This window comes from Pelophylax lessonae (genome assembly GCF_965119305.1).
Source record: "Pelophylax lessonae genome assembly, chromosome: 7".
In the NCBI taxonomy this organism is placed as follows: domain Eukaryota; kingdom Metazoa; phylum Chordata; class Amphibia; order Anura; family Ranidae; genus Pelophylax; species Pelophylax lessonae.
This window is the reverse complement of record NC_138774.1, coordinates 145,639,615-145,655,946: the sequence shown is the minus strand read 5'-3', so window position 1 is coordinate 145,655,946 and position 16,332 is coordinate 145,639,615. Positions and strand designations below refer to the sequence as shown.

The 16,332-nt window shown below is 40.7% G+C and overlaps 1 protein-coding gene across 1 annotated transcript in view; it reads left to right on the top strand.

Annotated features, from left to right (window-relative positions):
- Positions 1–16,332, top strand: part of NRK (Nik related kinase) — a 489,556-nt gene that overhangs the window by 385,868 nt on the left and 87,356 nt on the right. Inside the window, exon 22 of the mRNA XM_082263406.1 lies at positions 9,334–9,427. Within this exon, the coding sequence (XP_082119532.1) occupies positions 9,334–9,427 (94 nt within the window). The remainder of the gene's footprint in view (positions 1–9,333; positions 9,428–16,332) is intronic.

Sequence of the window (16,332 nt, the reverse complement as noted above, 5' to 3'; positions counted from 1 at the left end):
AACCAAACAGTGTTGGGAACTTTTTTGACATATTTATCCCAACTATTTGGCAATTCACACACTCATCCATATAACTTGAACAATTATTGCATGCCCCAGACTTCATGGCCCCATGTTAATTAAATTGGGAACTTAGAACAGGGTGCATGCACAAACTTTCAAACCTTCCATCTTGTTCTTAGACAATCAACATCTGTCTTGAATAGGTTAACCATTTCAGTACCAAAGCTTGGATACATATATGTTTATTTCTTTATTTTTTATTGTGAAATTTTTTTAGTAAAAAAAAAAAAGGAATAGAGAAAATGCATTCTCCTATAATTCTCTGCCTTATGCTGCATTGATGCATTTTGCACACCCCAATATGTTCACCCCCAAATAGAATCAGAGTGTGCTGATTATCACATTAATGTGACTTTTATGCAATGTAACAAAATGATAAAGCTCAAAGTGAATGTAAGTATCTAACTTTAAGAGAGGTTTATTCTCTCCTTCGCTACATTGCTAAACCTGCAGGGGGAGAAATGAGTTGCGTAAATTAGCGTAACATTAAGATAAGATCAAGTCGTGTTGGCAAGGGCAAAAATTAGCACAACGTCAGCTGCTGGGCTTAGCGCTTGACACCAGATGTTATTGACAACTGGAGATCTAGTGCTACTGCTGCACGGGGCCCGAAGGAGTCACTAATACCAGCGATATTTTTAAAAAGGGTACTGGTAGAAAATGGGTTGAGTAGACTGAGTTACCTTATCTTTAAAAGCTAGGGTATGTTGTAACACTCATTAGCACTGAGGAAGCTATTTGGATGTGTAGCTTAGTGTCTTCTCCATTACAAATAAAGTCCAGTTGAATATATTGATCTACTGCTAGATAAATGGAATACAGGCTTACTGTAACAGGATTTTAAAAAATGCTACCACCCTGCAAGCATCTGCAAGTGGACACTAAACAGATTCCCACAAAAGCTTCTTGCTAGCATGTTTATCTATACAAGAGAAAAATGTGCCTCGCTTGCTCACAGGGATATTGGTGGAATACTGGTACTCCGTATTGCCTTAAACCTGGTACACACTAATAGTTTCTAAACTGAAATCGTCTGACATTAGTACAGGGATCTCCCATGTTGAGCTGTGGTGTTCTGACAGGGGTTGCCCCCCCCTGGGATGGCCATTGGCTGGGAGCACTGATCGGGAGACGGTCAGGTTCTGTCGGACCTACTGTAATACACACGATCCAAATGTCAGCTGGTTTTTGTTCAACCGGCCAATGTTTCCCAACATTCGGCCTATGTTTCTATTGCTTTACAAAGTTATTAAGTCTTATTGCTAACAAATCTAAGTCATATGCGAGCCTGAAGTAGTATTAAACCCAGAAACATTTATTATATTGCAGCTTACTAATTCTTAGATGTGATGGCTTTATTAGTCTTTTTTTTTAGGCTCTTTCTTTTATTTTCATCTGGTGTTTCAGCCAGTAAGTCAGTTTTTCAACAGAACAAACTCTGCTGCAAGTATATCAATTAAGATTATTGAGACAAACCATTTACCATTGACAGGAGTGCTTACAATGATCAGCTTTTTTGTTCATGTAAAACCTTTATCTCAAAAGGAAAACATAGGCTGTAACTGCAGTGTGAGCTGGAGTTCAGCTTCAAGTTGTTAGTGGTTCTAAATTTGCTAGGAAATCTAACACTTCCTTACCCCCCACAATGCAGCTGTTCAAAGCTGTCACTGTGCTCCTTCATCCACAGTGGAGGAAACTCTAAGACAGGCCATAGATTATGCATTTTTCCTTTTTTTAAATCAGCAGGTTAAACGGGGAAAAAAATTGCAAAGCTATTTTATTCTGACAGTGGAGAGAGTTCCCTGCCCCCAGAATACAATGATCAGCGTTGCCGGCTATTGCCGACGGCACTGATCGATTGAAAAAAACTGACATGCTGGATCAAGAGATTGACTTCTGTACAGTCAGCCTGCTGTAGATGGACTGAAATTCAGTCGTCCCTGTTGAACTGGCCAAATTTCGATCCGTCTATGGCTGACCCAATACAAAAGATGTCCAGATAACAATGTAAAAACAGAGAGGAAAAAGTCTAAAAAAATAAAACTGATGCAGCCACTACATCTAATGATTGGTAAGCTGCAATATACACTGCCTGGACAAAAAAAAAAAAAAATTGCCACCTGGAATTACCTAAGCAACTAACTAAACTAAGCATGCAGTAACTGTCCTATTGGATAGTTACTGTACAGTGATTTGCGAAAGTATTCGGCCCCTTTGAACTTTTAGACCTTTTGCCACATTTCAGGCTTCAAACGTAAAGATATAAAGCTGTAATTTTTTTGTGAAGAATAAACAACAAGTGGGACACAATCATGAAGTGGAACGAAATTTATTGGATATTTCAAACTTTTTTAACAAATAAAAAACTGAAAAATTGAGCGTGCAAAATTATTCAGCCCCCTTAAGTTAATACTTTGTGGCGCCACCTTTTGCTGCGATTACAGCTGTAAGTTGCTTGGGGTATGTCTGTATCATTTTTGCACATCGAGAGACTGAAATTTTTGCCCATTCCTCCTTGCAAAACAGCTCGAGCTCAGTGAGGTTGGATGGAGAGCGTTTGTGAACAGCAGTTTTCAGTTCTTTCCACAGATTCTCGATTGGATTCAGGTCTGAACTTTGACTTGGCCATTCTAACACCTGGATATGTTTATTTGTGAACCATTCCATTGTAGATTTTGCTTTATGTTTTGGATCATTGTCTTGTTGGAAGACAAATCTCCGTCCCAGTCTCAGGTCTTTTGCAGACTCCATCCGGTTTTCTTCCAGAATGGTCCTGTATTTGGCTCCATCCATCTTCCCATCAATTTTAACCATCTTCCCTGTCCCTGCTGAAGAAAAGCAGGCCCAAACCATGATGCTGCCACCACCATGTTTGACAGTGGGGATGGTGTGTTCAGGGTGATGAGCTGTGTTGCTTTTACCCCAAACATAACATTTTGCATTAAACAATAAGGAGTGATAAATATGTAAAGATACCAATCTCATAAATACACTCACCCTGCGCTTAAACAAATAAGATGGCACAAGAATAAAATCAATAATATAGACTTGACGTCAAAGCAGCTGCTATAAAGGTAATGATCAACAACAAAAAGTGTCCGATAATATTAAATGGAAAAGTAATATATTCAAACACTAGCAGCGCTATACAAACGGACTGAAGAATATATTCAAAAGTCCTTCAAATTTCAGATGGGTATTTCCAGGTCCTGTGGTAGGTCGGTTAAACACAATCCTTTATAACAGGAAGGGTGTGAGGGGTCCTGACCGTAGCACCAGATTTCCACCACCACTTTGTGCACCCCCCCTATTCTTAAAACTCACCAGATGATAGTGAATCAAGATCCTTCAAAATATTCCACCACTGGGCTACAGCATTGGACACTGGACCCAATTTTCCTCTATTATCCACACAATCTCCTCCATTTCCAACAGACCATGTAAGTGAACAGAGTGGGGCAACAATAGTGTAATTCCGCCAATGACGTTTATTAAAACACAGCAAACAACACAATGTAGCCCCTCTCCCCTCAGGATGTCTACTTACAGGAGGAAGCATATAGTGAAGGCATTGAGTGGAAGTATAAGATCCGCTGGATCACTCTGTACCAAAACTTATGGGATCTGGAAAGAGCTCCGGCGTCTGTGTAGGTGTCCTATGCGACCGTGCACATCGGCTCTGACGCGTTTCGTCCTCCGACTTCAACAGAGAGCCCGTGTGCGCGGCGCGGTCGTAGGCTATTTATAATGGCGCCGGCACATGCGCACTCGCGCCAAATCCAGCGTCACCCGGAAGTGAAGATACAATGCGTATTTCCGGTAGTGACCACTTCCGGCGTGCATATTCGCTCCGCCCAGCGTCACGGCGCGGGACTCGCGGTATGCCGGAAGTGCGTCATTGATGTAAACATCCGGTCGGCTTCGATGACAGTACTACAGGAAGAGATCTCCCTGCGCTGATAAATCATGTCTCACATCGCATAGGCACGATGCTTACCACATCTCCACATGCGGGAGTTGTCATCTAGCCGCATCCTTAAGCCAAATCACAGGAACTCCAGAATCTTTAGCCTAAGATACTATTTTTTAAAACATGAATGCATAAATAAATTTCACTGAATGCCATTCACCTAACATAAAATATATGTCATCATTAAAAGCAAACATATGCAGCTCATTAACAATCTCATGAAAATGAGTCAATAGTAAAAAATAAAATAGATAAGGTAAAATTCACATTCCTAATACAAGAAATGTAAAATCTCCAACTAATAGGGCTAAATGACACAATTGTCACATTTATCTAAAAAATAAAATAAATCAGAATTAAAAATTAAATGCGGATATAACATAACAAACCAAGAGTGAGGCTCCTAATTCTATGGTGATCTCATACACTGCCAGCAATAGAAGGTAGTTAACAAAGCACTAGTAAGGTGTTAGTTAATATAAATATACAAAAAGAGACCTTACGTTAACCCATGTCATGTGTTTCCACTGTTCCAAATAGATGGATATGTTGTCCCCAAACATCAATAGTTGCTAATAAAGCAGTTGATGTCTAGGTCAACATTGAGTCCCTTAGGGTGCAGAGAGTCAGTCTGGTAGATCCGATTTGTCTCGCGTTTCGATATTTCACGGACCATGTTGGATCCCCTCCACACTGGATCCACTTTCTCCACACCCCAAAACTTTAGCATGGTTGGATCCTTATTATGCACATTACGAAAGTGTAAAGATAGATTATGATCTTTGAAGCCATTTTTTATATTAGCAATGTGCTCCGATATTCTAACCGATAATGCACGTTTTGTCCTTCCGATGTACAGTAAGTTGCATGGGCATTGTATGCAGTACACAACGTGTGTACTGCTGCAGGTAATTAAATCTTTGATTACAAAGGTAAGTCCATTTGATGGAGAAGAGAAACTTGTAAAGTTTCTTAGATGGGTATTAACCTGTTTGCAGGACTTGCACCTCCTGCATGCAAAGAAGCCTGTAGAGTTGTCCCAGAACATCTTCGGTCTTACGGGGGGGTCCAAAACTTTTTTGACCACCTCGTCACCGAACGTCGGTCCCCTTTTGTATATGAAGGTTGGGCGCTCAGGAAGGAATTCTCTCAAGACTTTGTCCATACAAAGAACGGGCCAGTGTCTGTTCACAATTTCTTCTACCTCTCTGTATTGGGCACTATACTGTGAGATGAAGCTCCATTCATGTGTTTGCGTTCTTACTTTCACGGAGTCTCTCAAACACTCATCTTGGGACAGAGTGCCTATTTCCCTAATAGTGTTATCAAGTTTGGTCTCTTGATAGCCTTTTTCCACAAACCTCTGTTTGAGAACTAGTGACTGTGTCCTATAATCCTCATCAAGAGTACAATTCCTTCTGACCCGAAGGAACTGTCCCCTGGGGATATTAGATAACCATTGTTGGTGATGTCCACTCTGGACGGGGAGATACCCATTTCGGTCGGTGGGCTTGAAGTAAACTTGAGTCTTCAGCCCACCTTCCAAGATGGATATCTCCACATCCAGAAAGTGGATCCTCTCTCGGCTCCAATTAAAGTCCAATTTTATGTTGTTCCGGTTATCATTCAATTTGTCACAGAACGACTGTAGGGAGGACTCCGAACCGGCCCACAAGAAGAACAGATCATCAATGTATCTGCGATATAGAATAAGCTTTTCATGCTGGGCTGCATAGATAAACCTATCTTCCCACTCTCCCATGAAGATGTTGGCCAAACTCGGAGCAAATTTGGCCCCCATGGCAACCCCTCTCTGCTGCTGGTAAAACACTTGATCGAACCAAAAGTAATTTCGAGCTAGACAAAAGTCTAGTACATCCCTCAAAAAACGCTTTTGGATATCTGGGATGTCTTCCCGTTTGCTAAATGCCCAGTTAAATGCCAGTAAAGCATCGTCATGTTGTATGATTGTATATAAGGAGGAGACATCTCCAGTGACCAAGAAGATGTCTTGATTAGTTGGTAACTGCACCTCTCTTAATGCCAACAAAAAAGCTTTGGTATCCCGCAAGTAGGATCTGAGTTGGAGTACACTAGTTTGTAAGAAGGAGTCAAGGTACTCTCCAAGCCTAGCTGTGACCGACTGAATTCCATTCACAATCGGTCTCGCTGGAGGGTTAACCTGGTCCTTATGGACTTTGGGCAGCGTGTAAATAGTTGGAATGCGGCTAAAGCTGGGTACTAGGTATTGTTTCTCCTTCTTAGTTAGAATATGATTTTCATAACCACTTCTCACCAGTGTCCCCAACTCGCGTCTATATTGTACAGTAGGATCGGTTGGTCCTTGTCAGATAACATTGTGGAAAGTTGGGGGAGGTAGTACTCTTTCTTAAGTAATACCACCCCCCCTCCCTTATCTGCCGGCCGTACAATGACGTCTTTCTTTTTTCAAGGGCCTCCAACCCCTCTTGGATGTGCCTTGGATTCACACCCTTCTTATTGGGTAATTCCCTCAGATCCTTAATTACGAGGTTTTTAAATACCTCTATATGTTGGTTGGATGACTGTTGGGGGTTGAAAAGCGATTTGTTCTTGAGGCCACTATCAGTACCCACTGTATAGTTGGCCAAACCTGCTTTGGGGGCTCCTATCACTCTTGCGGGGTTCAAATAATATTTTTTAAGATTAATCTTCCTTACGAACTTGTGCAAGTCTATATAAACTATTTATTAACGGGCCTTTGCTTAGCACACTTCAGACCAGCGTGTAGAATGTTAATTTCTTTATCGGTTAGGGACACTTCCGCCAAATTATAAATTCCGTCTAATCGCTGTCCAATCTTCTTTTTTTGTTCCCTGCGTCCTGCTCTACATCCTCTCGCGGACGGTCTCTTATAGGTAGCTGGAGATCCGATTGTGGCCTCCAATGAGGGTTGTACATTCCCTGTGATTGTGGAGGGCCCCAATATTGGGATTTCCCCCGCCAGGTTTTGCCGCCCCTTCTCCCGCCCCTGCCTCTTCCCCCTCTCCACGGAAAAGGGCGGGGAGGGTTTGGGGGGGGAGGATTGTACTCACTATATTGGGTTAGAGGATCATATCGATTTTGAGTGGGGACCCTATAGGGAGAGTCCCATCTCATATTAGACTGATGCCCGGATCTTTCACTGGGGTCTGATCGCTGATTCCAATTTCCAACCACAGCTCCTCTATTGTTAATATTATTAGGATTTTTTGGGCGCACATCCTGTGAGCCAGGAGCAGGCCTGGACATCACTCTAGGGGTACTAGAGTGATGCATTGTTGCCAAAAAGTTTGATTTTGGTTTCATCTGACCAGAGCACCTTCTTCCACATGTTTGATGTGTCTCCCAGGTGGCTTGTGGCAAACTTTAAACGACAAATTTTATGGATATCTTTAAGAAATGAATTTCTTCTTGCCACTCTTCCATAAAGACCAGATTTGTGCAGTATACGACTGATTGTTGTCCTATGGACAGAGTCTCCCACCTCAGCTGTAGATCTCTGCAGTTCATCCAGAGTGATCATGGGCCTCTTGGCTGCATCTTTGATCAGTCTTCTCCTTGTATGAGCTGAAAGTTTAGAGGGACGGCCAGGTCTTCGTAGAGTTGCAGTGGTCTGATACTCCTTCCGTTTCAATATTATCGCTTGCACAGTGCTCCTTGGGATGTTTAAAGCTTGGGAAATCTTTTTGTATCCAAATCCAGCTTTAAACTTCTCCACGACAGTATCTCAGACCTGCCTGGTGTGTTCCTTGTTCTTCATGATGCTCTCTGCGCTTTAAACTGACCTCTGAGACTATCACAGTGCAGGTGCATTTATACGGAGACTTGATTACACACAGGTGGATTCTATTTATCATCATTAGTCATTTAGGTCAACATTGGATCATTCAGAGATCTTCACTGAACTTCTGGAGACAGTTTGCTGCACGGAAAGTAAAGGGGCTGAATAATTTTGCACGCCCAATTTTTCAGTTTTTTATTTGTTAAAGTTTGAAATATCCAATAAATTTAATTCCACTTCATGATTGTGTCCCACTTGTTGTTGATTCTTCACAAAAAAATTACAGTTTTATATCTTTATGTTTGAAACCTGAAATGTGGCAAAAGGTCGCAAAGTTCAAGGGGGCTGAATACTTTCGCCAAGGCACTGTATGTGCCAAAAGAATGAGGTCAGCTGACTACCTGAACTACTACTGGATGACCAGGTTATTCCATCAATGGATTTTTTTCTTCCCTGATGGCACGGGCATATTCCAAGATGACAATGCCCAGGATTCATCAGGCTCAAATTGTGAAAAAGTGGTTCAGGGAGCATGAGACCTCATTTTCACACATGGATTGGCCACCACAGAGTCCAGAACTTAACCCCATTGAGAATCTTTGGGATGTGCTGGAGAGGGCTTTGCGCAGTGGACCAACTCTCCCATCATCAATACAAGATCTTGGTGAAAAATGAATGCAATGCTGGACGGAAATAAATCATGTGACATTGCAGAAGCTTTTCGAAACAATGGCACAGCGAATGCGTGCCGTAATCAAAACGAACTAAATATTAGAGTGTGTGACCTTTTTTTTGGGTGGCAACTTTTTTTTTTTTTGGCCAGGCAGTGCATTACATCTTTGTTTTTTGGTTTAACACCATTTTTAATTAAATCCCTTTGCTAGGTATTAGTTAAACTCTGGCTGAAGCATCAACAATTAAGGAACTCTATATTAACATACTATAAAATAACCATTTGCTAAAGACATTATGCAGTTAACTTTGTTAACTTTAATGTACACATTTCAGTCACTTGCCTGAAACTGGTGCATTTTTAATGTGTATTTTCATTTTTCTGTAGTCTAGCTTAGAAAAATCAATCTTCAAAAAAGTATACAGTGGAGAATTGATACCCCCTAGTGGCATAAAAATGGTAAATGCATACCTTCATAGATAGAATATTTACCTGCAGTACCTACCAGTATGTCAAATTCCTGAAACGTTAACCATTTACTTCATGTATAATTGTAAAGTTCTTATCACGCACAGTTACTCTGTGGAATAAAGTAATTTTAAAAGTTACAGTTCATAAACACTTTTTTCATCTTAATAACTACGGTAACCCAGTTTGCAGCTGTCATCAACAACAAGCAATATTCTCAGAGAGACATGGTATTAATTATCTTGCAGATGAAACTGGTTTTATTTCCCAACACATCGCAGTAGGAATATTTGTAAAGCTTTCAAAATGTATGTTATGATACATCTCATCTGTTGGTTAAATGGCTTCTGTTTCCAGGCAACCAGTGAGCAATGGTATAGCGAATTTCTTAAGGACAAGAGTTCCAGATGGAATCGCAGAGAAACCCCAAAGCAACATGCAAAGAGACAAGGTACTGTGATCTTACATGGAAGATCATCTTTAACCTTTTTCTTACCTACTAAAGCAGCAGGTTTGTTTGTTAGTGTTGAAAAATGAGTAAAAGGGACTTTAAATGATATCCTTTTTCTCCAAAAATAATCCATATGCATCCACTACTCACTGGTCCAGTAATCCATTTTTTTTATTAAATATTATATTATATATTAATATATAATTAATTATATTATATTAATTATATATTATATTATTATTATATATTATTATATTATATATTTATATTAATTAATATAATTATAATTATATTAATAATTTTATTATATTATATATATTACTGTTTTTCTGCCTTCTTGTCCTCCGTGAGCTCCCAAATCTCTCCTTTTGCCCTTACTTTTGTTTGGAACAAGCACTGCACGTCAGTTGCAGTGATGTGACATATAACATACAGTAGTCCCTAGTTCATTATGGGAGAAAGCAAGAGCGGTGGACTGCATTTCTCCATACAGTGGGACTATAGAGAATGAGCATAGCCACCCTCTATCAGGGATTGTGACCACAGCAGAAAAAAAAGGAGATTTAAAGAAGCTGAAAGCAATAGAAGGTATCTTGTGTATTAGGAATACATACTTGAATAGATTTTCTTTTCTTTAAAACCACAGTTTGTCACTTTAAAGGAAGCCTTCCCTGAGAGAGGCTGCAATTACTGACTTCTCATTTGGAAAGTCCTAGCTCCTTGACTTTCATGCTGACTTTCAGTTTAATGATTGGTCCCTAATAAAGAAGTGTTTTGATATAGACTCTTAACTTCAGTCTTGCTTTCTTGATAGGTATCTTCCAGATCAATGATTTAAAGAGTATTAAAATCCAGTGTGTTAACATACTGTACAAGCCAAGCAACTAGCATTTTCAGAAGGAAAGGCCCACTATGGCAGCACACAATTCTCCCAAATGTTTCTTTGTAAACATGCTTGGCAATATCAAATTACTTTTTTTTATATTAATGGCTATATAAGCAGGTGCCTGAAATTGGGGTTCAGAGCACATTTTTCTCATAAGTGCACTCAACATACACAAACACCCAGCAAAACTTAAAAAGTAATTCCACTTTATTGGGGGAAAACATTGCACAAAAAATTGAATAAATAAAGTTACCTTTCCTTTTCAATGTGTAGCCCAGTCAATTTCCTGTAAAACCCAATGCAATATGGCAAGCTGACAAACCTTCTTTATAGATGATGTACAGGACTTCCCCAGAAATTTAATTTCCTGCTTGCGTGATTAGGTCACTGATTTTCCCAGAAGTCTGCACAAAGATACAAGTCAGACTTGGGCATCTTCCTCAACAGATTTAATTTTTGGTGAGCTACTAACAAAGGGTTAATTTTACTGGGATACAGATCCTGCAACTGTCCACATTAGAATCCTGCAAGTGCATCAGCTGATTGATAACGAATAAGTCACTCCCATTAAAATTTGCTCTGCACATTGACATCAATAAATAGAACATACAGCTTTTTCTTCAGAGCAGAAACAGGTAGGAATCTGCAGCAAAGTTTGTTAAAATCCCTGTAATGGACATTGGCCACCCATAAGGAAATGTTTTATTTTTCAGAAAAAGTGAATTTATTCTTTAAAATTATTGTAAAGTCATTTTTTTTTTTAAATAACGATGATATACATACCTGCTCTGTGCAATTCCATTACACAGAGTGACCCCGATCCTCCTCTTCTCGAGTACCCTACTGGCACACTCCTGGCTCCTCTTCTCAGTGTGCCACCATAGGAAGCCACTTCCTATGGGGGCACACCTGTGGGCTTGAACCTGAAGCCATGCTGCCTGCACCCATAGATACAGACAGCATGTCTTGGGCCCACTCCCTCGTAACAGGATTTGACTAACAGCAGCTGAAACCAATGGCTCTCGCTGCCTCAGCAAAGCCTGTGAAATCCGGAAGAGCTTCTACAAACAGCATAGTGCTGGATCGAGTGAGGGGGTCAGGTAAGTATGAGGGGTGGTGATGCTGTTAGCTAAACATTTTTTTCCTTAATGCAGGGAATGCATTAAAGTGATACTAAAGTCTTGTTTTTTTTTTTTTGCTTAAAAATAACAAACATGTTATACTTACTTGTTCTGTGTAATGTTATTGCACATAGCAGCGCAGATCCTCCTCTTCTTGGGTCCCTCGCAGTTGCTCCTGGCATCTTTCTCCTGTCAAGTGCCACCACACAAGCTGCTTGCTATGGGGGCATCTGAGCCGAGCTGCTGCTTGTGTGTCCATTCATACACGGAGCCATGGCTCAGCCCTGTCCCCTCTATCTCCTCATTGGCTCACTGACTTTGACAGCAGCGGGAGCCAATTGCACCAGCTGTTTGTCTCAGCCAATCAGGAGGGAGAGTCCTGGACCGCCAAGTCACCCGTGCAACATCGCTGGATCGAGATGGGACTCAGGTTAGTCTTAGGGGGGCTGAAAGGGGCTGCTGCAGGATGAAGGTTTTTTATCCTAATGCATAGAATGCATTAGGATAAAAAAAGAAAACTTCTGCCTTAACAACCACTTTAATGTAAAAAAAAGTTTAGGCTTTAGAATTACTTTAAGATAAAGTGGTTAAAAAAATAAGCATTGACTCCTGTCTCCATTTATTTGTACTGTGCACAAAGGTATCATTCTGGGGAGGGAAAGGGCAGGCAAAGAATGAATGAGGATTGAGGAACCCAATCAGACAGCTTTTTTTTTTTTTAATAGGTTCGGTCAGAAATGGCAACTTATGTATTTCATAAGTGCCAGGTGTCCTCTAAGTGTCCTCTAAAAAGTCTTTTTAGATTGTAAGCTCTAACGAGCAGGGCCCTCTGATTCCTTTTGTTCCAAATTGTAGTGTAACTGTAATGTCTGCCCTCATTTTGTTAAGCGCTGCGCAAACTGTTGGCGCTATATAAATCCTGTATAATAATAATAATAATAATAATAATAAGTGACAATGGTTACTGAAGGAGATTTTCACTAAAAAGGTCTCTATTCTAAAATACCACAGGCCGTTATAAAATTTAAGTTTGGAAATGCTGTTTCACATAAATCCCTGAAACAACGTGTCTATTTCACTTACTATATTTGTTGTGTAACTGTAGGTTGCTAAAACTAATTAATCAGTAATGTGCACCAGGCTGGCCACGTTCATTGACATGTGTTTCATAAAAATGGTCTGTGTTGCCTGGCATCAGCCAGTTTGAACAAAAGCCTGAATTTGATAAGTAGCTTTGTGTGGTGCCCACTGCCGACAACATAGCTACAGGAAAACGAGTAGCTTAGGAGTCACAACAGACACTCCTAAGCTAAAGATACTTGCGATTTGATCACATGGCTAAATATGGAGTCAAATAAAAATCATATTAGAATTTTATAGAATGGCTGAGGCATAAGTATGACCACTACTTTTGAAAATCATTTCAAGGCCTAAAAAAGTTAATAAAAAAAAGGCAGCACAGGTTCTGTACTGCTTGAATTAAAAAAAAAAAAATATGTATATATATATATATATATATATATATATATACATACATACACTGCTCAAAAAAATTATCAGGAAAACTTTGAAAATACATCAGATCTTAATGGTTAAAAATATCATGCTGGGTATCTATAATGATGTTGACTGAGTCATGTGTTAGGAACGAAAGGATGCCTCATCGTTTGGTGAAAATGAAAATTATAAACCTACAGAGGGCTGAATTCATAAACACCCTGGAAATAAAAGTGAAACAAATGACGCAGCAGGCTAGTCAATTTTGCTGAAATTTCATTGCAGCAACTCAGAATGTTACTCAGTGGTTTGTGTTGCCCCTATGTGCTTGTATGCATGCCTGACAACATCGGGGCATGCTTCTAATGAGACGACGGATGGTGTCCTGGGGTATATCCTCCCAGATCTGGACCAGGGCATCACTGACCTCCTGAACAGACTGAGGTGCAACCTGGTGGCGTCAGGTGGACCAAAACATAATGTCCCAGAGTGTTCTATTGAATTTAGGTCAGGCGAGTGTAGGGGCCATTTAATGGTATCAATTTCTTCATCCTCCAGGAACTTACTGCATACTCTCACCACATGAGGCCCAGCATTATCGTGCATCAGGATGAACCCAGGACCCACTGCACCAGCGTAGGGTCTGACAATGGGTCCAATTATTTCATCCTGATAACTAATGGCAGTCAGGGTGCCATTGTCTAGCCTGTAGAGATCTGTGTGTCCCTCCATGGATATGCCTCCCCAGACCATCATTTACCCACCACCAAACTGGTCATGCTAAACAATGTTACAGGCAGCATAATGTTCTCCACGGCTTCTCTGGACCCTTTCATGTCTGTCACATGTGCTCAAGATAAACCTGCTCTCAGCTGTGAAAAGCGCAGGGTGCCAGTGGCGGACCTGCCAGTTCTGGTGTTCAATGGCAAATACCAATCGAGCTCCATGGTTCCGGGCAGTGATCACAGGGCCCATTAGAGGACATCGGGGCCTCAGGCCACCCTTTTGAAGTCTGTTTCTGATTGTTTGATCAGAGATATTCACACCAGTGGCCTGCTGGAGGTCGATTTGTATTGCTCTGGCAGTGCTCATCCTGTTCCTCCTTGGAGCAGATACTGGTCCTGCTGATGAGTTAATAACCTTCTACGGCCCTGTCCAGTCCTCCTAGAGTAACTGCCTGTCTCCTGGAATCTCCTCCATTCCTCCATGATTTTGAGACTATGCTGGGAGACACAGCAAACCTTCTAGCAATGGCACGTATTGATGTGTCATCCTGGAGGAGTTGGACTGCCTGTGCAACCTCTATAGGGTCAAGGTATTGCCTCATGCTACCAGTAGTGACACTGACCCTAGCCAAATGCAAAACTAGAGAAAAACAGCCAGAAAAAACAAGTAGGGAAAAATGTCATTGGCCTCCACCTGTAAAACCATTCCTGTTTTGGACGATATCTCATTTTTGCCCATCTAGTGCACCTGTTGTTAGTTTAATTAACACCAAAGCAGCTGAAACTGATTAACAACCCATTCTGCTACATAACTGACCAGATCAATATCCCAGGGGTTTATTTAACTTGATGCTATACTCTCATTAAAAAGTGTTCCTTTAATTTTTTTGTGCAGTGTATAAGCTGCTAATAAAAATGAATTAAAACATTGTAACAGTTATATACAGTAATGACAAATATGCAGCTACTTTATTCACTTTCAGATTTTTGCCAATTTTTGTTTATTATTGTACTCTGAAATATAAAACTACATAAAATGAGTTACTTCTCATGCTTTTCAAGGTTTTATTAACTTTATTTCATGTTGCATGCATTATGTAAACTTCTTCAAGTCTCTTGTCCAGTGGCATCTAAAAATCAGTTTTACTGGCATGACCACAGCTGAACCTGTCAGTATTCTGTGCCATGGCACAGCTGTTTGCAGTCCATTTCGGGAGTATGCAGGAAAGGGTGAGTAAGCATGGTCAATCTAGAAAGGGAAATGCTTCAGGATGACCAGGAATGATGTAAATGAAAGCAGGAAATATATAAAAAGGAACAAATTTCTTGACAGGAACATGAGTAACAACATGTTTGGATTAATCACTCTCCCTCTCAATCTGTATATTGCATATAAGTTACTGTACATGCAGGGGGTTCATCAATAAACATCTTCCCCTGTAACTGAGAGCTCTCTCACTGTCAGCCTATAAAAAATACAAGCGTGGTTTTTATTATATCAGCGTCCAAAATAAAAGCCTTATGTCCGTAAAAATATATAAAAACTATTTATGTATGCAAATTAGTCATTTCCTTTCATTTTCACTGACACTGCTAAATGTAGGTGTTTGGGTCTAGAAATACTTTAAAGGGTAACTCCACTTTTGTGAGGAAAAAAATAACAAATAAAGAAAAAATATTATAGGATATACAATTGCGACACAAGTCATATTGTAATTGACTATTATTAAAATTACCTTATCTGTTCAATCTGCAGCTCTGTCATTTTCTGTAAAATGCAATGCATTATGGCAAAGTGGAGGTGTTCTGTAAAGAACACAACCCCCCCAGAAACATTTCATGCTTGTATCATTGACTCACTGATTTTCCTGGAAGTCTGCACCAAGATACAACTCAGATTTCAGGCATCCCCTGCAACAAAATTTTAATTTTTGGTGAGAAACTCCCAATAGGAAATCACATCTGAAGGGATGCAGGCCCAGCAGCTTTCCTCATTAATGCCCTGCAGGTGCCGCAGCTGATTGGTAGGTGCAACTTAGTGGTGTAGGGTGGACCGAAACATAATATTCCAGAGGTCTCCTATTGGATTTAGGTCAGACGAGCTGACAATGAGTCCAAGGATTTCATCCCGATACCTAATAGCAGTCAGGGTGTCATTGTCTTGCCTGTAGAAATCTGTGTGTCCCTCCATGGATATGCATCTCCAGACCATCACTGACCCACCACTAAACTAGTCATGCTGAATGATGTTACAGGCAGCATAACGTTCTCCATGGCTTCTCCAGACCCTTTCATGTCTGTCACTTGTGCTCAGGGTGAACCTGCTCTCATAATCTGTAAAAGCACAGGGCACCAGTGCAGACCTACCGATTCTGGTGTTCAATGGCAAATGCCAATCAAGCTCCATGGTGCCGAGCAGTGAGCACAGGGCCCACTAGAGGACGTTGGGCTCTCAGGACACCCTTATGAAGTCTGTTTCTCATTGTTTGGTCAGAGACATTTACACCAGTGGTCCTCAACTCCGGTCCTCTAGGCCCACTAACAGGCCATTTTTTAAGTATTACCTTGGGGAGATGCAGACTAGAATATTGCAATCACTGAGCAGCAAATGAGATCACCTGTGATGTAATTTAGTTATCTTGCAAACCTGGCCTGTTAGTGGGCCCCGAGGGCCAG